The sequence below is a fragment of the Mus caroli genome, unplaced genomic scaffold (assembly GCF_978045245.1).
Source record: "Mus caroli unplaced genomic scaffold, Mus_caroli_1 scaffold_4, whole genome shotgun sequence".
Classification (NCBI taxonomy): Eukaryota; Metazoa; Chordata; class Mammalia; order Rodentia; family Muridae; genus Mus; species Mus caroli.
The window spans coordinates 27,348,814-27,373,922 of record NW_028227259.1 but is presented as its reverse complement, the minus strand read 5'-3'; the positions used below and the strand labels follow the sequence as shown (position 1 = coordinate 27,373,922).

The 25,109-nt window shown below is 46.3% G+C and overlaps 1 protein-coding gene across 1 annotated transcript; it reads right to left on the bottom strand.

The window, feature by feature from the left end:
• Positions 1-1,152: 1,152 nt before the first annotated feature.
• LOC147005079 (actin-related protein 3B-like) lies at positions 1,153-24,857 on the bottom strand. Its single transcript, XM_085836533.1, has 8 exons — positions 24,762-24,857; positions 22,356-22,463; positions 17,749-17,892; positions 15,601-15,774; positions 14,907-14,999; positions 2,646-2,771; positions 1,970-2,053; positions 1,153-1,248 (listed from the first exon to the last, which is right to left on the bottom strand). The coding sequence occupies exons 1-8, from the start codon at positions 24,804-24,806 to the stop codon at positions 1,153-1,155; spliced, it is 870 nt and encodes a 289-aa protein (XP_085692659.1). The 5' UTR covers positions 24,807-24,857.
• Between the last annotated feature and the right edge of the window lie 252 nt (positions 24,858-25,109).

Below are 25,109 nucleotides of genomic sequence, written 5' to 3'. Positions count from 1 at the left end.
AATGTGGGGAGATAGGAGGCCTCAAAGCTCAAGTTTCCAAAATAAACTTGTGTCTGAGAGAAAAACATGCCTCACAACTTGGAGGACTATAACAACAATTTTTAAAGTAACAAGGATTCTGGGAGAAGGGAGAGCTTTGGATCTACTAACCTACACGTGAGTGAGAAGTCACTCAGCAGACATCAGAGCACTGAATGCTTCCTAAGAAAGCAGCCTGGACACCCCAAGGATGTCCACACCACCGTCCAAAACACAACAAGCAGGCTGTCCTCCCAGGCTTGATGGCACTTTTAAGACAAACACACACACACACACACACACACAGTATCAATCATCAGTTGTCTGCAAACCTATAGAGTCTGAGGTTCTCTGAATGAATGGGGAGGCAAAAGTGACCACAAGGAACAGTTATAAAGATTCTAGCAGCCTTTATTACAACAGTGCAATAGTATTTCATCCCGCACTCAACAACATTAAACCATTGTCTTCTATAAAGCAGCTCCAGGAAGTTAGATACATCTGTACCAACTCTAACTCAACAGCGGTTGGTGCTCAGATGTCACACCACCCCAACAACATGTAATCACTTCCCAGCAGACGTGGCATAAAGCCTGTACACACATCAGAACATGCCTCACAATCAAGTACTTTATTACAGAACTCTGACATCCATGAACTCTGTGACTACTCATGCTTAGCATTAGCTGGTTATACCAAATACCATAAAATACAAAATGATAGGAAATATAAACATCAATTTGTATTTCAAGTTTATAACATTTTATTTACAAAAATAGGCTGGGAAGGCCAGGGTTCCCCCACCTTACAGTCTTTCCTGGAGAATCCACTGCATCCTCTAGTAGCTTCTACAGTTGCATGGATTCCTTCAGAGCTACACTTGACCAGAAGCTCGGGTGGAAAGGAGAGAGAGTGGAAGGGGCAGGAGGGGAGGGGCTGGGAGGAGGACCACGAACAGTCATACCGGATAAATGGCTTTACTGGGAAGACCGTGCCCGGCCCCACTGGTGATGAAAGCACGCTGCTCACACACCCATTCCACACTGCTATGTACAGGAGCCGTGGCTGCTCTGGGTTCTGAAGGACACTTATTCCCCAACAGGACACTGTCAGACAATAGCTCCTATGCAGACACTAGGACATGACTCCAAAGACCGGGTTGTGATGGCAGATGCTTGGCCCATATTCCTCATAGTCCTTCTTGGTGTGACAGACCTGAAAGAACTCCGGCTGCAGGAGGAGCAGCCAGAAAGAGGAAGAAGATGAGCAGGTGGGAAGAGGAAAACATTGAGCAAATGGGAGGGACTTATCCAAGGGTCTCTGCCAATCATGGTACCACACCTGATCTGATAACAAACCAGGCAGAACTTGACTTCGCTTTTTAAAATTCACTCAGCAATTCCCAACTTTACAAAGCAACAACAAATCTACTTAGTTTCCCTTACTGGGATCAAAAATGTGTCAACCTGAACTAAAAATGGCTGCTAACAAACTCTGGGGGTGGGGGGAATATTAATAAATAAAATAACCACATGGAAGGGACAATGAGCAGGGTGGATTTTTTGGTTTTTTTTTTTTTTTGGTTTTTGGTGGTGGTGGTGGTGGTAGTAGTGGGGTGTTTTGTTTGTTTGTTTGTTTGTTTGTTTTGTTCTGTTTTTGGTTGCTGTTCTTTTCAAGGCAGGGTTTCTCTATGTAGCCCTGACTGTCCTGTAACTCACTGTGTAGACCAGGCTGGCCTCTGCCTCCTAAATGCTGGGATTAAAGGCATGTGCCACCACCGTGTTTGTTAATAAAGCATACAATTTAAGTGACTAAAATATTTTTATATCAAGTAGAATTTGTTTTGCATATTTAAAGCCATGCAAACAGAACACATGCTATTTCACATTTGTAGACAATACTTATCCAAACTCAATAGGAAAGCACAAATGACAAGAGATCAGGGACTTACAGTTGAGGCCAGCATTGAGCCTCCAAACCACACGGCATAGCGCTGCATGTGGTGAGTGATCACCTGCACCTCCACAGGCTTAGGCTGCAAAAGAAAGCAACTGCGTTTAGTCTGCATTTAGTATGCACAGTGCATCCTCCAAGCAGTGTGTCCATGATAGACAGTGACTCCTCCGGTGACGGCCTCAGTCATGTTGTAGGCCCATCCCACAGATTCAGGAGACCCCTTCTTCCAATTCTAAAACACACAATTAATCAAACCAATAGCTTCCCTCAGACAAATCATAGGGCATAGCAAGGCCAGTAACAAAGTGAACCCCCAAACACTATAACAAAACAAACACTGCACCGGGCACCTTCACTGCCGTAGGTTCTCTTCCCCACCAAAGCCCACCTCAGGGAGAAGCCCAGACAGCACCCAGCAGCTCAGAGCTGTGGTCTTGGATGAGCATGGCCTGGCTCCCCACGCACAGCAGTTCTTTTGCATTTAATGAGAACATTTCCTCACCACAAGCCCATCTTGTCTCTGCATCACCCTGGTCACACACATTGATGCCTGACTGACCCAGGTGGTTTTAAGGACGACCTCCCATGAATTCCAGCAACAACCCTCGGCTACCCACCCCCCCAGTGAAGCTTGGCTCTACCCCCACAGCGGCTGGCACACAGCCTCCTACCTTTATCCTGCCTCCACTGAGCTCTTGGCTCAGCTTTAACCTGGCGTCCACCACTCTTTTCAAATCTCTCTGCAGACGACGTCCAAAATCTCTGAACATTGTGGAGCCTCCAGAAAGAACGACGTTCTGAAAGACCAAAGTGGACAGTGCGCAGCCTTGGGTGAGACTGAGTGCCTGTGATGGTTCAGTCTCTGCATACAGCAGGATGACTTGTGTAAGTAACACACTGTGCAGCATGAGCGCCCCCTGTCGGAGTTGAAGGCAGACTGCTGCTGGGCTGCCTGCAGCAACTCTCCCACACCCTCTCCTCTTCCCTGCACTGAGTCCCCTGGAATCCCTCAGCTGACACCACCAGCCAGAAAGCACAGGTTTGCTGTGTTTGCAAAGACTGGTTACAAACTGCAGAGATATGGGGAGGCTGGGACGTTGCAGCTCGAGAAGCAATTTGCCTATCTTAGGCTAGCTTTAGCCCCTGAATAGCCATTCCTTGTCCACCTCTGTGTCAGAACAAACATCCTTTGACTAATGTATAAAAGCCTTAGTAAGCTATCAGCCTAGAAGATCCCGAGTTTCCGCCAAACCAAAAGTTAAGACAGTCTACGAATAGCATTTGGGGCCTACAGAAAGGCTCCCCCATCTTGCTCTAGTTGCCTCTCTTACATGCCCACCAATGCATTTGAACTTGTTTTGACCTATAACTTTCTTCATCCTGTAAAACTCTGAAATTGCTTCCACATTGCACTATGGAATCTGGGGTGACCCCAATCTGCATTTCTGGCTGTGGTCCCCTAAAGTGGGCTCTAGGATGGGCTCCTGCTTTCTTTAAGGGTGGCACTCCTGCGTTGTGGGCTGACTCTCCTCAGAGCTCTACCATGCTATCTGTCTCTGTCACTAGGGTCTGAACTCCTCAGAGTCTCCAACATGTCTGATTCTACATGGCATTAATAACTGCCCCCCTTGAATCCCTCACCTGAGACCTTTTGCTAGCCAAAAGGCGTACATTATATATATATATATATATTGTGACAGCACAATACTAGACATTTCCCTGGTACTTCCTCCACTGTAAGCAACTGAAAACACATAGCAATTCATGCCCACGCTCCCCATGCCCCGGGCAGAACCCTGACAAGAGCCAAGAAGCCAGAAAATCCACATTAACTGGTCCTCAGGCTCTATATAATAGCCAACAGGGTCTTCCCTCCTACTGGAACCCTTCAGAGCTGCAATGCTGAAAGGAAGCACATTCAAATCCCCTGGGGACATTTTCAAATGGCTCCTCCCTCTGCCCACAGCCCCATGATCACTCCAGCCTCTATCATGCGACCACACCAGACGTCTGGTGGGTGAGGCAGGATGAGAATCATGAAACTGACTGGCTGTTACAATGAAAGGCAGCTCTGTTCTCTCAGGCTACAGAATATTATTTAGGACAATGAAAGTGAAATTGCCCTCATTTAACTTTCTGACAGAAAATATCATTTGAGAAAACTATAAAGAAAATAAAAACCATCCTTCAAGGATCCATGAGTTCCCACACTGCCTTTCTGGATGCCAGGCACCCCATCAGCCAGCCAATCCCTCACAAGTTTATGGGAAAGCAAAATCACACAGATCCAGGCCAGAGAGCCCAGGTTAGGCTGGGTCTGTTCCACTCATTACTGCTCGCTGCCAGTGAGAGATGGCCAAGCTGAGAACCACAGCTGCTGAGGTGAGATATGTAGAGCAGGCAGTAGAGACAGAGGCAGAAGAGCAGAGTCCTGTAAAGCCATCTCAGATCTAGTCTTCTGCCTTGATACATAGTCCAGCTCTAACATGAGTTTATGTAGAAATTTCACCTCTAATAGCCTACCCATAGCCTTAGGAAAGCCTACAAGAAACCCACACTCTTATTCACTCTATACCTCAGGATGGCTGCCCCATGACTTTCCAGGGAGTCTCCTATCTGCCTCCTACCTCATCTGAGGAGACTAAGATCACAGACAGACTGCCACCCTAACCTGGGTTATGGATGCAGATTGCCACCCTAACCTGGGTTACTCACACATATACAGCAAGTCCTTTTACCCACTGAGGCATCTCCCCAACCCAGTCTTTCACTTTTTTAAATGTATAAAGCAAGCACGGTTCATTTTCTTGGAAAACATGAAATGAATGTTGTTAGTAGGTCCCAAATATTGTTTCTAAAATGTCTTTCTCTAGAATGACAGGAAGTTCATATCTTAAAATGTGATTTTTACATTTTTAAAACTTTTTCAAAGTCATAGGCCCCTTTAAGAATCTTTAGATTTAGAGGTATGAGCCCTTTCTTGTGCCAGAGAATGTTCCCAGTGTGGCCCATGGTCTGCCCAATGCAACTTTAGGAGTTTAGTGCCTTTTCCCAGTGATAGTGCTTGCTAAGGGAAGAGGCTGTATCCCTGGCCAACACAGTGCACTCCTGGTTATCTCAGTGCTCCCCTGGTTATCTCAGTGCTCCCCTGGCTGACACAGTGCTCCCCTGGCTGTCACAGTGCTCCCCTGGCTGTCACAGTGCTCCCCTGGCTGACACAGTACTATCTGGTTGTCACAGTGCTCCCCTGGCTGACACAGTACTCTCTGGCTGTCACATTGCTCCCCTGGCTGTCACACTGCTCCCGTGGCTCTCACAGTGCTCCCCTGGCTTTCACAGTGCTCCCCTGGCTGTCACAGTGCTCCCCTGGCTGACACAGTACTCTCTGGCTGTCACATTGCTCCCCTGGCTGTCACAATGCTCCCCTGGCTTTCACAGTGCTCCCCTGGCTGTCACAGTGCTCCCCTGGCTGTCACAGTGCACAGGCATAGAAGTCTCTAAGGGCATTTAGTTGTACAAAGTGCATCGTGTGTAAATGTGTGGGTCAATATTACAGCAAGAGTGAAGCTTAGGAAAATGAAGTCCCTGAAAGCAGCAAGAAGTATGGTGATAATGGTGATGGATCACCTGAGAAGTACCACATTTTGAGAACCCACTGGTTGTCCTTACTCCCCCTGAGTCTTCCTAGTGAGTCACCCTGTGAGCAGTCATCTGGATCAGGAAGGCCCACAGGCTTGTTTGTGAACTGGTTTGTTGAGGCAGAAAACTGATCAAACACAGAATGGGACTTACAATGCAATTCAGTTCACATAGAAGATCTTGGTACAATAGCTGAATTTAATAGTGATTCTACCTTCTTCATAAAGGATCACTATTGGGGCTGGGGACACGCATATGGTCTGCTAACCATCTCAATAGTTCATCTTCACCAAGCTAGTGAAAGACACTAAGTCGGTCAAAAGACACTGAGTCGGTCACGGTCCCTTCCTGTAACACAGGTTGTAAGGAGCCGCCCTCACATTTGCCATTACAAGATGGCGCTGATGGCACTGGCACCCATGTAATCAAACCATCTGTGCATGCGCCGGGGTAGTTTCCCACCCCATGTGCTCTGCCTTCCCCGTGACGACAACTCCGGCCGATGGGCTGCAGCCAATCAGGGAGCGACACGTCCGAGGCGGAGGACAGTCCTCCATAAAAGGGACGGGTTTCCGCCATTCTATCAATCTCTCTATCTCTCTCTCTCTCTCTGGCTCTCTTCTCCACTGGCTCCTGAAGGGGTAAGCAATAAAGCTTGTGCCGCAGAAGATTCCGGTTGCCCTGAGCGTGTTCTTACCAGGGGGAACAAAAGCGCGGGCAATAACAGGTGGCTCTTCCAAGGACACTAGGTCAGTCACCATCCCTCTTATCCTCAACTTTGTCTAACCACCTGAGAGCATCATGCTTCCTCCTAAACATTTTAGGTGTGTGCACACTAAAACTGTCCCACATTGCAGTGGCCATCTTCAAAGCTGCATTCATAAGTACTGCTTCTTCAATATCTTGTTTCTTTGCCTTTTAATAACTTTTACATCCTTTTTCCCCTCCAGTCCAAGACCCAGCTCAATTTTACAATTACTTGTCATGTCTTTGCAATGGATTTCTTAATTAAAAAATAATAATAATCCACTAGGGAATGAAGTAAATGATCACCAGAATACCCTAGTACTCTGCAGTGCTGTAAGATCTCAGTGCTGTAGACCTGCATAACTCAGAGCTTGGGAGAACAGGAAAACATATGCTTACTTAGAAACTGAACTACCTAGCCCTGCACATATTTGCTAAGTGCCAAATGCTGCTGTGTGCCTTTACAGGCACTCTGCAGTTACATCAGCTGACTAACCTCTGACATCACAACATCCCTATGTGAGTCTTCTCCAAGCAAGAAAGGCCAAGAAACTAGGGACCCAGGCCTCATGCTGCCCACAGGTGACTTGGCTGCTACACAGCTGTCTGCTCTGGAGCAGCCGCTCCTGACCATGAAGACAGAGAGATACAGACAGCTTCCTCAGAAGCTCTCAGCAGGAGCAGAGCTCAGTGTGTCTCTCTACAGGAAGCCCAACAGAAAGCAAGCATCTCTCACTAACAATCACCTCACACCATCAGATCCTGCTGGATACCCAGGAACTCTACAAACCACTTAACACTGCCATTGAAAATCTAAATGTAGTCACAGGCCTGGAGAGGTCAGAAAGCATCTTAGTCAGGTAGGGATCAGACCTTCTCCAGTCAGCAGGTTCTCAAAGTAGAACCACCCAACTCCAAAATATCGGAAGGAGAGGCGGCCCCTAGAGCCAGCCTCAGGCTAGCATATGCCCTAAAACATAACAAAGTAAAGAAAAAACGGGATGTAAGTTCAGAAAAACACCAAGTACTCAAACACAGGGAAGGGTCAGCACTGAACCAACTTCATGAAGGATGATGTTTCTGGAGAGTTTGCTCTATTAAGGACGTTTTTACAACACTGCTGAGTGAACACTCAGGACACAGATAGAACCATGACGGGACACATCCATCCTCCTTCTTCTCACTCAGAGCCGCAAGAAAAGCTCAGCAATAACTGATAATCGATAACTGATGATCAATAACTGATGTCAATAACTGATAATCAGGGATACAAGCGACATCTGCTTTCTTACACACATTTCTGGCACACCTGAAGTTTACCAAATTGAATGTGCACTTTAAATTAGAGATAAGGCCTTTGCCCACCTACAGAATCTAAACTTCTTATGAAGAAGTCCATTTTTACATCCTAATGCTTTGCCCACACCCTCCCTCTGCTTCCCCGCTCCCCACGTGGCTCTGGATGGATCTGATGTGTCCCTTTGCACAGTGTGAGGGGTGTCAAGTGTTCATGAAACCCACTGTCTTGTCTAGATTTTTTTTTAAGAGCCCTTCTAAAATTACCTCCCTACCAAAAGTCTCCATTTTAAGTCACCTTTGCAAAGTGTGCCCTCTTTCTGCTGGTAGAAAATGCCATGACACAACATTAGATACACATACACAACCTGTCAGCCTCCTGAAGTGTAAGTCAGAAAGGTTTAAAATAAAAAGCTTTACCACCAGCAAGTTCATTGTCAATATATATTATGGACTGGGGGTATGGCTCGGGGGTAAGCGGCTGGCCAAGTGCAAGCACTAAGTCTCATTTCCCATACCTGTTCAAAAAAGTATCACAACATCAAAAGCAACCATACTTCCTGCTCCTGGAACCTCAGTGCAGCTCAGCTCACACTTGACTTTGAATTCAGTTTGACAGACACATGGCGCCACCTGTGCGCCATCATGTGTAACTGCAGGTACAGTGTTAACCACTCAGGCAAGACCTGGTCTTGCAGTACTGTACTCCAAGCTACTCTGGAATCTGAGGGGAAAGGATTGCAAGCTCAAGACCTGCCTGGGCCAAAGAGCAAGTCTGAGGCCACCTTTAGCAGCTTCGCTTGTCTCAAAAACAATGTGAAGGGACTGGAACGCAGCTCAGTGGCACTACCGCACTTGCCTAGCATATACAAGGACCTAGGTCCAATCTCCTCACAACACAGGAGAAAAGGAGGAGGCTTGCAAACCAGCGCAGGTCAGGAAAAAAGAAGCACGCTTCAAGACAGGCTGCCTCTCCTCTCTTGCAGTTTAGATGTCACAGCAGCTACAGGCTCAGCTGACAACTAAAAGTGCACATTTGAGAAAACCCCTAACTGTGAGACACCCAACCACGCCCCTGTTGAAATCCAAGCAAATGTTCAGGCTGGCTCTAGGGGCTGCAGGAATCTCCAGGAATCACTTACATGACTTCTTTTTCCTTCATTTGCATTCCTTTGGCCTCTGGTCCTGTGGGGACAGTGATCAGGCAGGCCAGGGACAGTTGTCTTCCAGTGCTCTGAGACTTGACTTTGAGGGTGATTGTGTGTGTTGAACTGTCACACTATCACACCTTGTGACTGAAGCACACAGGAACCCAGGTGTAGCTAACAGAGGTGACACACTGCTGCAGGTGATGACACAGTCAGTGTTCTCCACTGGAGTCACTGCGTATCCTTCCAAAGTCCTCAGTGGCCCTCGGGACAAACTCAATCTCTACCTCTGTGCAAGGCCATGTCTTCCCTGAGAATCCCAGCCAGCACACAGTGGCACACCCGTCTCCTTCAGGTCCCACATGATCTGGCTTTGGGCAAGCCTCAGGCTTCTCAATCACTACTGTGTATATAAATATCAGGCCCAGGGATGCTGAGTCCCTTCCCACCCACAGCACACTCTGCTCCTGGCCCTGCAAACACTCTTCTCTTTAAAGATTTATTTTACTTTTTTAGTTATGTGTATGCGTGTGTACATCTCTGTATGTGCATGTTTACACATATGTACTGGTGCCTGCAGAGGCCAAAATAGGGCATTGGAACCCTGGAGCTGGGGTACACACTGTTATGAGTACCCAGTGTGGGTGCTGGATCCTGTGCAATCCATGTTCTTAGCTAGCAAGCCAGCTCTCGTTTTTGTTTTTGTTTTTGTTTTCCAAGGCAATTTCTCTCTGTAGCCCTGGCTGTCTCAGAACCCACTCTGTAGACCAGACTGGCCTGGAACTCAGAGATCTGCTGGCCTCTCCTTACTGAGAGCCAGGATTAAAGGTGTGTGTCACCACCTTGCAAAGATTACATTTTAGTTCCCATCTTTGTGTTCCCTGTTCTGAGCAGATCACATCAGCCTGGGGGACACCAGTCTGAGCTGTCCCACAGTGTAGCCCTTAGTCCAATATTTCTATTTATATCTGTATCAATTTAAATTAAACAAAATTTTATATGCCTTCTTGTTGCAACCACATTTGAAGGATGCAGCAGCCACATGTGGCCACTGGCACTGCCCTGGATGCCAGAACTGCAGCCACATCCCCTGTGGTACAACCCCATGGGGAGCATTAGCTCCAGGAAGCCCCTGAGGCACCAAACTGGGCTCAAACCGGGTGCCCATCCGTCATTATGCTCACCTCACTAGATGCCACTGAATCCCTGCTTCCTGAGCGCCTGTGCTGAGCCTAGCAAGCAGCCAGCAAACACCCCGGCCGGGCATTGTGAGAGATCTTATCACTTATCATCCTATGCCTGCATTAAAGTCTCTGAATTCAGCCATGACTAGTTGTTCACACCAGGCTTCCTTTCCCACTAAGATGGAAAGAAATCTTAGTGTTTTGGAGTACATTAGCAGGAGGCACAGTTAAATGTTGTGGGTCGGTTTAAACCTTCTGTAACTGTTAAACCCGTGACCCTGTCCAAATCTAAACCACTGCCTTCCCTCCGCTTGCATCTTGGACTTGCATTTGGTTTCACTGGAAAGGGACATTTGTAAAGGATGCTGGGTTGAGATGTAGCTCACTAACAGAGTGCTTGCCTACAATGACCTGCATTCTATCCCTAGTACTGAAGGGAGAGAAAGGAGAGAACAAAGATAAAACACCACTAGTAGATATGTTTTCTAATTTTCTGTTTCATCTATTGAAGATATCAGACCTACTCAACATCAATAGATAATATACACAGCTTGTTCATCCTGCATCCTGCTGTTCTGAGTTACAAGCACTAAGATAATTACTATACTAGACCCAAGTCAAGCCACTAGTTATAGAAAAGCCAACTGCCAGCACATCAAGATGCAGTCACATCTTCTTGACAATAGAACAAGTAGGATATTTTCCCACCTTCCAACCTAGTGCCAAAGCAGGATGACAGATATCTCATACTGCCACCTCCTTCCGGCCCTGCTGCACCCAGGCTTCAGGAAGGGTGAATTCCTTATGCACCCCTAGATCCCTGCCTCTGTGCTCAGGAATCTATACCAGGCAGGCCTCTCCCACACCTGCTGAGAGGCCAGCTCTGACTGGCTTGGAAGGTGCCTTCCCAAAGCCTTGATCCCTCTAATTAAAAGCAAGCTGCTCATCCTTCAGTTACCATAACTGCATGGTTCGTTTAATGCCATTTAGCTTGCAGTGGTTCCTATTAGTTATTTCAGTATTTTCTGCTTTTGGATCAGTTCCTAAAGACAAGCACACCACCACATACATATTAAATCTCCTTAAATTTAACAATACAGCTAGTATCAGTAAGCACTCAAGACAACACACACACTAGAGAAAAAGACACCCAATTACATGATAAAGCAATTATAACTGGTCCACCTTCATTGCAGAACAGACAAAATACTAAACACCGGATAATCCAAGAATGGACTAGCTGCTAACAGTAGCTGTCAACTTAGCCAAATTCTAGAAATGTTTTTAATATGCATTTAATATGCCTCCTCCCTAACCCCGGCACAGCTATGTGAGGATCTGTGGAACAGGACACAAGCTGCTGTCTGATAGTGAAGTATACTGTACATGAAATTCGCTGTCAGTGGCTCTTAGGCTTCTCAACACATGCACACTCATAGCAAGCTATGAGGTGGCGAGTGAATGAATTAATCAGCTTAACATGGTTTCTGCAGTGGATGCATACACGAAATCAACCTGTCCACACCACAAACACACACCGTTTTTATGTCAACCATACCCCCATAAAGCTAAGCGAACAGTCCAAATCTTCAGAGCCATCTTTTATTCTTACTGGTTGTTTTTCTTCTTGCCTGAGAACCTGGACAAGATGTTGGCTCGATGGCCAACAAAGTCTTGGGTCACTCCACAGTCTAAAGCTAGCCACCTCTTACCCACTCAATCATAAGAAACCCCCTGAAAATCACCAAGGCTGAATGAGCAAAATAGAACAGCCTTGGCCCCACAAGTCTGGATTACTCAAGGAAGAAGAAGGCTCCAAACAAGAAGAAAGATAACCTTCTAGGGCTGAACAGGATACCATGGAGCTTGCTGCAAACTCCATCCATGAGTTCTCCACTGTCTGGATAAAGCTGTGAGACTGGAGGGAAAGCACACAGGAGGATGACATCAGGAACATAACATCCGCACTCCTAGGAGAGGGCGTTTTACAATCCAGGAATCCATCAAGGTCCACCAAATGTGTTATTCCCCCTGTCTAATCTGAGTTTCCCTGGGCCTAGACCATGTTGTCCAATCGTTCTGATCCACTGATTGCTGCCCCACTGTGAAAGGGGCCTAGGTCACTGGCAAGAATGAAGAAGAGAGGGCCTCAGAACAAAAATGAAAACAAGAGGCACCCCCTACAGACAGCAGGTGTTGGGCTATGCACAGAAAGACACCCGTGTGTGCTACAGATTGTGTCTTCTAACCTAATTTCTTTAGACACTCAAACACCTATATGTCTGTACATTTAGCCACTGTGAAACTGAGGCCACAGGATATTTTTCAAGTGGGCATCCATAATTCTCAATATTCCACTTTCTCATCACACCCTGGCTTCGGGAAGCAGTCCCTTTCTTAGTGGTAGTAGTAGAAGCTGAGATGCCCACCAAACACTGCCAGAGCAAGAAGAGTGACCCGAGGGCTGCCCAAGGAGGGAGTGGCAGCTTCCTGAAAGAACCCAAGACAATGTCAAACTCACTGAGGCGCCACAATGGCTGCTGCCCTAAGAAAGACAAGAACCCCCAAGGTCCATTTCCTGTCAGAATCTAGTTACAGCAATGAATGTCTCAGGAGACAGAGGAGGGGCAGCCTCTTTTGACTCTCCTCTCTCTCCAGAGTAGAATGCTCAAGCTTCATTAAAAACAACACATAGTGTGGCCAACTCCACTGTCCTCAGCCTTCCCAGCTCAGTGGGACTTGAATTCTATCACTTCCGATGCTACAATAGCAACTAGCAGCCCCATACCGACCTGGCACCCTGCCCCCTGCCACCCTACCCACCCAGCAGCCTACCCAAAGAGAGAACCTGTTAAAAAATGCTCCCCCACCCACCCACCAAATTGGCCTGTGGTTAAGTCTGTGATACATTTCCTTGATATGCGAAGGTCCAGGTCTCTGGGGGGTGGAGCCATCCCTAGGCTAGTGAACCTGGATGCTATAAGAAAACAGGCTGTGTAAGCCACGGGGAGCAAGCCAGTAAGGAGCATCCCTCTATGGCCTCTGCACCAACTCCTGGCTGAAGATTCCTGCCTTGAGCACATACCCTGGCATTCCTACATGATGGGTTGTGATTGGGACACAGAAGCCAAACACTGTTCATCCCTCGGGTTGTTTCTGGTCATAGTGTTTATCACAGCAATAGAAACGCTGAGACAACTCCTGTATATCTATTACCTTCTTATACACACAAACGAAGCTCATGTATACTAGTTACTGTCACAAACTGGATGGCCAGGCAAGCTAAAGCCTCTACAGCCCACAGTGGAGGAGTGGTTCTCCTAGGGAGAAGTAGGCAAGGTTTTCTTCTCACTATCTCTTCAGAGATGGGCAGAGTGACTCAGTAGGGAAGGCCTAAACTTATCAAAGATACAGGAAACTGGTTCAAAAGCCAACCTTGCCATTTAGCAGTTAACATGATCCTCCCAAATACATACAAGTTCAAAGACACGGTATACTCTAGACCCCCTACATGCAGAAACCTCACTAACTCAGAGCTGTATAGATGGGCTTTGGGACAGGGACTGGTATTTCAAGGGCTCGTCTCTGTTTGACTGTGATATGCAGACAGAAACAGCATGCCTACAGGGAGTGGCCATAGGCAACTGTTTGATTCAGTTCTCTAACATATACACACTCAATGCATCACAGATATTTGTTAATTGATTAAGGCCTACAATTAGTAATGTGCTTTCAAGAATAATCTGTTCAGCTGGAAGAAGCTCAAGGTTGCTTCTCAACAGCAACAGGACCTGGAAAGCAACGAGACACAAAATTCAATCTGGAAGTATGTGTGTGACTGTATAGTGACTCTCAGCACAAGACTAATGAAAGCCCGGAAATGCTATACAAATAATCCAGCAAACCGAGCATTAAGGCAAATGACTACAAGTTTAGAGTCAACCTAGACTGCACAGCAATATCCTGTAAATAAAAAATATATATATAAGAATAAGCAAATGCAAGTAACTATTAAACCCCTTGCACTATACTCATGTGAGTTGCATGACAATAGCTGTTTTCCCACCAAAGACTTTTCCATGGGAATTTACCCCGTTCTTTAAAAGGTATGTAGTATCTAGTATGGAACATGGAAGTAGTTAATACATTTTGACTAAGCACCTCTCTGTGTTTAAAATGTAGATGCCTGTGTGTGTGCATAGTGTAATGTGAGGTCATGAAGCTGAGTCAAAGGCTAGATGCACACATGCACATGTTAGCTAGGAATGAAGGCTTGATGCACACATGCACATGTTAGCTGAGGATAATTCTGCTCTTGCTAACCAGCTGTCAGCCATTATTCCTTTCATATAAGAACGACTAGATTTCTCTCATTTCAGTCTTACAATTCTAGACAATCAAAGAATTTTGAAAAACTCCTCCACGTGCATTTGTACTTACTGCCGGGCTAACCTCAGCACTGACCGTAAATACCCAGCAAAGAATAAGAGCGGTTCCCAGAGAGCCTGAGCAGGGCAAACCTTCCTCTTTCAATTGGTGTGTAGGGCTCAGGCTGTGTAACTCAATCCAGTTTGACGGTCAAGACAAAAAGACAGCTCACGCCAGGCATGGAGACACAGGGTTTGAAACCCCAGTGCTAGGGAGGGCAAGACAGGAAAGTCATGGTCTGCGCTCAAGCAGAGGAGGGAGGGGAAGGGAGGAAGAAAAGAGTTTGAAAAGTCCCTCTGTGGGTTGTGTCATATTCCCAGCGTCCCACTCATCCCCTCTCTGAGTCAAAGCTCTCAGTTATACACAACTGGAATTCGTTTCCTGCCGGGAGCAGGAAAACAGTGATGAAGACTTGCTTCGTGGATAGCCAACAACTACAGGCCTTTTATGTGGGAAGGAACTCAAAACACCTTACCCAAGAAGTTTATACCTTATACAGCGGCCGGCGCACATCTATGGGACAGCTCTGTATGACGTCATCAACAACATCCGAGATGGACTCCATAAAGTCTGGGTTGGCAAACTATATTTTATATAAATAGGAAAGAAATATTATACACTTTCTCAAGTAACACAAACTATTTTCAAACAAAATGTTAAGACTTCATTTTTACTTTTAATTATGTACTTTGTTATGTGTGTGGGTGTGTCTGGGTGTGGGTTTGAGCATCTGAGTGCAGTGCCCGCAGAGACCAGAAGAAGACAGCATATCCCCTGGAGCTGGAGTTGCAGACAGTTATGAGCCAGTTCACCAGCTGGGCATTCACTGGTTTTACACACACAGTCACAAAACACTCCGTCTTACTGTTACTTTCATACAGGGATCAATGCACACAGACCTTGAGATTAGTGACTGCTTTATTCCTACAGGTGCCTGGAGATCAGTTTCAAATCCATTTCTTCTATTGCTCTTCAGAGATCTTCCTCATGCCCAGGATAACCCCAACCTTAACTGTTAAAGCGGGTAAGCCTACAGCAAGGCACACCAGGCAACCACTCTGCAGAGGGAACCACCATGTGAAACCAACTTGCTCCCTGGGTCCCTTTACTGGGAACTGCTCCTTCTGCACACTGGAGGGCAGCATCGCTCCACATACACTACTCAGTACACTCAGACATCTTACCTCAGGGTGAAAGAATATTTCTGGTCCCAGGAACCTTTCATAACCAACATCTATAATGAACTTCTTCCGGTTGATGGCATTGATCCCTGTGTACTGTTTGATCCACTTCCGAGGATCTACGTCATACTTAGCAAATTCTCTGACAATATCCGGGCAAATATAACAGTACTTCTCCTGTATGTACACAAAAAGACATGGCCAAAGCATTGATAAGTACCCGCACCTCTGCCCTCTGACAAATACACAGGAACCCACATCTCACAGACACCTCTGAACTCATCTCTGCCTACACTGTAACTCTTGTGTGATTGAACCATCAAGCATGTGTCCTGTTGTCTTTCAGCTTAAGCATGACTACACTTGAGTAGGTAAGTCTGTTTTCTCTGCAATGGTTACACATCACTACCATGTTCTCCCTAATTCTGTTGCCATTTTGTCTGAAATAATATCTATCTATAAAACATTAGCTCCTTGTCTCCACCCAGGCTTTGCTGGCCCCTCAGGCTCCCTGTCAGGTGCCAGCCTCACTACTGTCCACAAGACCAACAAGCTAAGCTTGGCCCAGAAGCCAACTGCATGAGAGAGACAGAGAGACAGAGAGAGAGAGAGAGAGAGAGAGAGAGAGAGAGAGAGACAGAGAGACAGAGAGACAGAGAGAGAGAGACAGAGAGAGAGAGAGAGAGAGAGAGAGAGAGAGAGAGAGAGAGAGAGAGAGAGACAGAGACAGAGAGTATGTGCAGGAATGCGTGCCTAAGGGAATGCTATCTGTCCTCCTGTTAAATGTCTGCTTGATCCCCTGACCTTGCTGGTTAGGTATTCTAAGTCACTTGATCAACACTGGAGATACACAGTCGATGAAACACTTAGATCCCTCTCAGAGGCCATCTAGCTCAGAGTCAGACACTAGGTGACTGAAATAAGCAAACATCATGACATCAGTTGGCAGCTACTGTAGAATAAGAGCAGAATCAGGCGAGAGCACTGGGGCTGCCAAGAGATGGCTCCCACTGAGGAAAAGGAAACAAAGGCTGAGGGGAAACCTTGGAAATATTTTAGTCTACAAAGAAGTCTGAGGACATCTTTTCAAATCTCTCCCCACCATGGAACGACCAGTTTTTCCCTTTTGTTTGAGGACTTCAAGTCTCCCCAGTCCTGGGAAGCCCAAGCCCACGAGGGAGGGACAGGTGGCATTTTTTTCTGTAGGAGCCAGCCCTCTACCTGTCCCATCCCAAAAGAATTGTTCTCAACTAGCATCAGCCAAAATTCAGAAATCTTGTCCCCTGCCTCTTTGAATTTAACCAACCTCCAGAGATGCTTGGCTGAGAGGAAACAGCAGGAGAGTTACCCCTCTACGCTGCAGCTCAGAACCAGAGCTGTGTGAGGTCACATGTCATACCCCACCTCAGACCCTTCTCCAGATTCAAACAAAACCCTCCCTCCTCTCAATATATGATAACCAGCCTTGAACACTCAGGAATCTCTTGCATTTTGATTTTTTTTTTTAATGTTTTAGTTTTGCTAGCTGAGAAGAAAAATTTCTTTTAAAAGTCTGTAACTGCCATGCCCACACCAATAGGAAGATGGGTGAGGTCAAGTAGACCCTCTAAATAATGACCTTTTGTTCTTTTGTTACTAAGTTTCACTTTGTTCTTTTGTTACTAAGTTCACATTTTCCTGTCACTGCTGTAACAGGTAACTGAGGTCTGGAGACAGGCAGGTGGATTCTGTTTAAGGACCCTGAGATCTAGACTGGCAGGGTTCTGAGGTGTACTCTCAGGACACAAAGCACGCAAACACCTCAGGATTCCTGACAGCTACTGCTGCGACTCGCCTCCTGATTCTAAATGGAAGCACGGAGGGAGATGGGGAAGCAGCATGCAGCTAATTGAAGGTTTGGTTTAATTAGGCTTCAATTAAACAACACTCTACTCCACACACCGGTGGCTCAACACCAGCTCAGAAGCCGCTCTCTGTGTAGGAGAGCACACTGAGCCTCACGTCCCCAGCACAGGAAACTCAATGGCAAAACAACCAAGGCCCACACTCACGGGGGACAGGAAGGGAGCAGGAGGGGCAGTGGCATTGAGGGGAACACCCAAGCACCATCTCCCTCACCCCCAAACCAGCCAGGTTCCCTTCTGTTTTTACCTTGATGGCTTTTGCGGTTTCCAGTGACTGCTCAGGAGGGATTCCCACCTCCCTCTCCCTTAGCAGCTGTTGAATGAAATACGTAATATCTCTACCTGCAATTGGGATGTGTTTGATGCAGCTTCCAATTACATAACCTTCTGCCTGGAGAGGAGAGGAGAGAAGAGGAGAGGAGGCAGGACAGCCACGTCACTAACCACAGTCCAGAGCCCGTGCACTCAGCAGGTCCCCACCCTCCCCTTCCCAGATGTCCACCCTTCTGAGCACTGAACTAGCATTTAATGGCTCCCACTTATAAGGTTCAGTATCTCTGGTCTTTTTAAATGACAGCATCTGAAGTTCCATTAATATTTAAAATTCTGAATGACTCCAATAACCTGAATCTCCATAAGCAACCAAAATGTTTCCATTAGGAACATGTAGGCAACGACACAGAATTGGTCGTTTGTAAAAGGTGCTGCTGCCTGAGAGAGGCGCTAACCTGACAGTGAAGCTTTCCTCTACGTAGGCCGAACAGGCTTTGTCTGTGCACTGTCAAACCACCGATGAAGCTGCTCCTAACTCAAAGTTAGCAACTGTGGAAAAGCACAGAGGACGGTGATCCCCAAAGCCTGGATCCCAACCCTGGGTCAGGGATCCTAACCTCCATCCCTAGTGTGGAGCAAATACCCTGAGGGCATTTACAGCGTCTATGAAATAAAACCCAGCCGGTCACACATGGGCTTTAAGGGCAGATATAAGGATTCAAGACATGGCTCTGTTCAGCACATTGAAAGTGATTCAAAGAAGCTAACCAACCAGTGCTAGCTAAGACCAGTGCATCTTAAGATCTGGATGCTCCCTGATGCCTTTCTGAGCTACTAAAGGCATGTCTGTGAGGGGCCTGTGGGAGTCCACAATAACTCTGCCATCCACTAGCAGGAGTGCCTAGAGTCCACCTGCCCACAGCAGTGATGGGCCCAAAGTCCCCTCACTGACCTTCTGTGGGCACACACTTGCCACTGCAGCCATAAGCCTGGCCACCCATGCAGCTTGTCTGCAGAGACTCAGGTGTGGGGACACTGGTGATCAGTTTCACACACTAGCACTTTGTGGTCGCTGTGCCACAGGGCCAGGGGGAAAGAGAGGACATGAAGATGAACCACAGCTCCATGCTGTGCACGCGCATGTGTGTGTGTGTGTGTGTGTGTGTGTGTACTGTGTGTGTACTCTGTGTGTGTGTGTGAGTGTGTGTGTGTGTGTGTGTACTGTGTGTGTGTGTGTGTGTGTGTACTGTGTGTGTGTGTGTGTGTGAGTGTGTGTGTGTGTGTGTGTATGGTGTGTGTACTCTGTGTGTGTGTGTGTGTGTACTGTGTGTGTGTACTCTGTGTGTGTGTGTGTGTGTGTGTGTGTGTGTGTGTGTGTGTACTACATCCATCAGCACAGGCACAGACAGAGCCATGCTAAGCTGTAAGGATCACCTCCCCAAGTCCTCCTGGGCTCCTCCCCCATGCTCCTAACTTCTAGACAAAACATTGGGCCTTTCTGCAAAGTACAACTATTTATAAAATATTTTTAGAGAAACGGTATGTACAAGCAATTAAACATTAGCTTCTAACACATGGAATCTTCCCAATCACCCCGTGAGACCCACATACACCAATTCCTAAAGCCAGCATTAAGTCGGCTTCTCAGTGTGCTTCGCACCCAACAGCAGGACAGTCACCACCATGTCACTTTAGATCACACACCATGATTTTAGGTGACAATTTTTCATAGGATGTTTGACCATACAGAAAAGGTATCATTAAATGAATGTGCAAAATACAACTTTAGTATTATTTATACTGTTAGAACACAAACTAGACAGAAGATATTCTCTGTGCTTGTGCATGTGTGTTTTAACCAACACTTGAGAGGCTATGCAGTTCATAGTGTGATTGTCTAGATGGATTTATGAGTAATTTTGTTCTCTTAACTTTACCCAGATTATCAGTAACAAATTAATTTTTATAAATGGGAGAAGAATCTACAGTAATAAAATTACAAAACCCTTTCTCTCTGGACTTGGGCTCTATGTGAAATGTCTTTTCTTCCTACCATACACTTTCTGAGTGACCCTTGACCCTGGGCGAAGGGAACAAGTGATAGAAGGGCCTCTGCTCACCCTGGCCCACAGTGTGGAGATGATGGAGAAGGGGTGCAGGCAGACCTGGGGCTCCAGCACTGGGAGCGAAGGCCCTCTGCTCTACAAGGCAGCACAGCAGTGAGAAAGCCAGAGGGGCAGCACCTCCTCCAGCAACTCCCACAGAGCCAGCCTCTGAGACGGCTCTGAAGGGTCCACTCCTCCCATGAAGAGGACACGTGGGCAGGGGTACAGGGTGACAGGGACCATAAAGCCTTTCATGACTTTAGCCTTTCAGCAGACACAAAGCAGCAAGAGAGGAAGTTCACCCGTCTTGCTTGGCTTTAGCCAAGTTGGGTTTTGTTTGTTTGTTTGTTTGTTTGTTTGGTGTGTATACACACACGACATGAAGGTAGAAGATGTTCAATTTTGTGAAGCTGGTTGACACGGGTCTCACGTATCCCGGGCTGGCCCTAAGCTCAGTATTAAGCCAAGGATGACCTTTCTCTTCTGAATCTCCTGCCTTCACCTTTCAAACGCTGGAATTACAGGCTTGTGCCACCCCACTCAGTTTTGGATTTTTTAATTCTCTTATTTGCATTTTAAATTTACATTTAGGAGGCTGGAGAAATGGCTCAGCGACTAAGGTCATGAACTGCTCTTGCTGCAGACTAAGCTCCGTTGCCAGCGCTGATATCGGACAGCAGACAAAATAACTCCAGTTCCAGGGGTTTCAATGCCTCTGGCCTCTTGGGGGAACCTGTATTCATGTGCACAAACCCATACAGAGACACAAACATCATTAAATAACTTTTTTTTCAAAACTTAAACTTATTTAAGGGCTGGTAAAATAGCTTAGCAGATAAGGGTGCTCGGCCTGAGTTTGATCCCTGGAGCTCACATGGTAGAGAGAAGTGAGGCCCACAAGCTCATATGACTACTACATATGATCATGGCATGCAACTCCATGCAAACACAGTATACACACACCCTCCAAGTAACAAAACCAAGCCACAGAACTTCATATAATTGATGTGTGTGTTTATAACGATGGGTAACATAAATAACTGTGGTTAACACCGTAACTATGGCTACTGAGAAAACCTGAAGGGGGATGATCATGACTGTCTGACTTTCTACTGACACTGTTGATTTTTTAAATAATTCCTTTAAGTCATCCCTTGGACCAAAGGAAAGATGAGAAAGCCTCCTGCATTGACTCCCCTAACGACTTAAAACCCAAAGGTGATAGCATAAGGAGCCCTGCAATCAAATGTAATTGTCACTCTTGAATTCATTCAGAGGCAAGAGCAAGTTCTCCTCAGCCCCAGATAAGCAGAGCCTGTCACTGACCCTCGACGTTGACATCAGAATGATGTCTAACTGCAGCAGCTCCAATGATGAGTGTCTTACTTAGGAATTCTATTACTGTGAAGACACCATGGCCATCGAAACTCTTATAAAGGGAAACATTGAATTGGGGTGGCTTACAGTTCAGAGGTTTAGTCCATTATTGTCATGGTGGAAGCATGGTGGCCTGCAGGCAGACATGGTGCTGAAGAGGGAGCTGAGAGGTCTATATCTGGATCCTCAGGCAGCAGGAATAAATAGCCCAATAGGCCTGGCTTGAGCATCTGAAACCTCAAAGCCCATTCCCAGTGATGTACTTTCTCCAAAAGGCCACACCCCCTAACAGTGCCACTCCCTATGGACCATTTTCATTCAAGCCAGGACACTCACGTGACACTCGTGGGAATACAGCAGAATCCTGGCCAAAAAAAAGCATGTGACTACATAATTTGCTCCATATTGCAAAACCAACAAAGGCACAAACATAGCCACTTTTTGAACTCTTTCTCACCTTCCTGAACTCTAAATTCGCATTGCCAAGGCTGGCATGGTGACATATACTTTGAATCCCAGCACTTGAGAGGCAGAGGCAGATAGATGTCTGTCAGTTCAAGCCAGCCAAGAAAATCCTATCTCACAATAAACAGAGAGAGAGAAAAAGAGAGAGAGAGAGAGAGAGAGAGAGAGAGAGAGAGAGAGAGAGAGAGAGAGAGAGAGAGGAAGAAAGAAAGAGAGAAAGAAAGAAAGAAAGAAAGAAAGAAAGAAAGAAAGAAAGAAGGAAGGAAGGAAGGAAGGAAGGAAGGAAGGAAGGAAGGAAGGAAGGAAGGAAGGAAAGAAAGAAAGAAAGAAAGAAAGAAAGAAAGAAAGAAAGAAAGAAAGAAAGAAAGAAAGAAAGAGAAAAAGAGAGGAAGAAAGAAAGAAGGAAGGAAAGAAAGGAAGGAAGGAAGGAAGGAAGGAAGGAAGGAAGGAAGGAAGGAAGGAAGGAAGGAAGGAAGGAAGGAAGGAGTCGGTCGGTCCCATAGCTGTTTCTACTACACCACGTAAAAGCTGGCATGTTACTTGAGTAGGCTGCGTTTTGATTTGCCTTTTCATTTCTTCTCTTACCCCAGGTCAGCTTAAACCTCAGAGAGTAAAATAAGAACCCCGTGCTTACCACCGGGATAACGTGGGTGACACCATCTCCACTGTCTATAACTATCCCCGTTAGTGTGCGTTCACCAACTTGCCGGGATGTCCAAGAGGCTGCCAGAGCCAGCACTGCCTAGAAAGAGAGACATTGATCAGCCAATGAAGAGAGGCATCACAACCAGGAAGATCAAAAGCCACTGCTCAGCTGGTCTCAGATCCTGCAGTGAACTCTTTCTTACTTAATAAATCTGAGAAACTTCCCTTTCCGGACCCCACATCTCCTACATTACAATTCTCACTCAGCTAACCTGCATGCCAGTTTTCACTTCAAATGAAGGAGTCAAGTTTTCAACAAGAACCTATAAAGTTTTACAAACAAAATCAATGAAGTGGAATCCCACTGCTAAATCATAAGGTTTAACTTCTAATCTGCTGGTGGTCCAAGCGCAGCCACAAACACTACAAGGTAAGACACATGGAGCTGGGGCTTTTCTTTGCTTGTTTGTTTGTTTGTTCGGGAGTTTGTGGGTCAAGGCAAGGTCTCATGAAACCCAGGCTCACTGTGCAGCCAAGAATGGCCTAACTCCTGATCTTCCTGCCTCCAGCTCCAGAGTATTAGGAATTCAGATGTGTGTCACCATACACAGTTTATTCCGGGCTTGGGATCAACCCCAGGGTTTATGCTGGGCAAGCACTCTACCAACCCGCATGGAGCTCTTCTCTCACGGATGATGAAGGCCGCCCCCACTCAGAAAGTCTCATCTGACAGATGCAAGACAGCAGTTCTCAGCCAAAGGCAACTCTCTCCTCACAGAGCAGCTGGCCATGTCCGCTGCCATTGCCCACAGTCACAGTTTGTCAGAGGTGAGGAGGCGGTGTGTGTATGTGGGGGGCAAGGGGGCTGCTGCCCCACACTCTGCCATGCACAGGACACCCACAGCAAGGAACTGTCCAGCGAATGTCAGGCCAAGGCAGAACATAGGAATTCACTTTTAAAAAACATGACTGTTAGCAGTGCAACACTCGCCTCACCCTGAGCAGCATATAAAAGGCCTTCTCAGCATTAACATCAATGTTCTGAGTTGATACACAGTTAAAGATATTTTGGTTTTTCAAAATGTTAGATTGACATTGTGGCCAGATACCAAATTATTTGGCTGTCCTTCATGTCATGGAGACTCTAAGTATGGCATGTGGATCATCTTAAGAACTAATAGTTATTGTGGCACATTGTGGAACACACTTGTCATCACATACTCAAAGAGGGTGAGACAGGGGGATCATCCTGACTTTGAGGCAACTGTAGGCTATAGTTCAAATAATAATAGTAAGTTTGGTGTTCCTGAGTACCTTCCTATTCTATACATTATAGGTATCCTGGGAGAGAAGAGAATGAATAGGTCTCAGCTGGGCAGTGTGGCTCATGCCTTTAATGCCAGCAGAGGCAGGCTGATCTCTGTAAGTTTGAGGCCAGCTTGGTCTACCGAGTGAGTTCCAGGTCAGTCATGGTTACACAGAGAAACCTTATCTCAAAAAAGACCAGGAGAAAAAATAATGATTCTAGATTTCCCCTGTAAGAATTGTTGGAGCCTTTGCTGTGTCAAAAGGCACTATGACTGATCATGAGGAGACAACAGTACAGCACCTCCAAACTGCATCTCCCCTGGGACTCTTCTCTCTTAGAAGGAAGCAATATTAGGCAGGAATCTTGGAAAGAGATGCATCTCAGTTACTCCTCAAAACTCCAACCAACTTCTTCATATACAACCACTAAAGCAACAATGAGACTGTAGGCCAAGAAAAAGCTTCAAGATGAGCCCTGAAGCCCCTGGGAGCTCAGGGCCTCTCCGAAGCCAGAGTGCACAGAACTAACGCAGCCGAATCCTAGGGTTCTCTAGAGGCATTGACTTTGTTTTGGCTCGGTGTTTGTTTGTTTGTTTGTTTATTGTGTTTTTGAGACAGGATCTCACTCTGCAACTCGGACTTGCCTCAGAACACAAATCTATCCCAGGTTGACCTCTTGCCTTATCCCCCCATGTGGTAGTATGAGGCTTGAGACACGCTTCCCAGGTTACCTTGTTTTCCAATGGATTTTAGGATGTCTGTTCTTTTCACTTTCACTGTTATTAGGTTTGTTTTGTTTTTTCTTAACAGTGAGGCAAAGTAAGCGTGAGAAGTTTTTTTAAAAAAGGAAGGAAGGAAGGAAGGAAGGAAGGAAGGAAGGAAGGAAGGAAGGAAGGCCTCTACATCTCTAACTTGTCACCCAAATAAAAACACATGAGACTCTGCCTAGGAAATCTGTAGATCCAGACCAATCTCACTTCAGTGGTAGTTATGAGTGTCTAGCCAGACTGAGCACAAATGACCTTGGAATTACTGCTTCTTACACAACAGAATCACAAAGATAATGTGGGTGTTTTTCTTTAATTACCTGTACTGCAATGTAGAGTCCTGGTACATTAAATGATTCAAACATGATTTCTGCAAGGTACTCTCTGTTTTCTGGTGTGTTCAGTGGCGGTTCTGTCTGTAAGAAAACATTAACTACATCAGAGTTAATAAAAAGGCTAACCTACAGATACATTGGCCAGAGTATTCTAGAACTCCCTAGTTGCCAAGAGGGTCCTCACTGAAGGTGACTAGTTAAGGGCGCCTACTGTGGGTCTTCAAAGCTTTGACAAGGTACAGTGAAGGCAGTATGGGGCTTCTGCTCTCATGACTAACCCAAAGGTCAAAGTTCAACAAGTCAAAGACAAGGAAGAGCTCCTTCATCACCTAC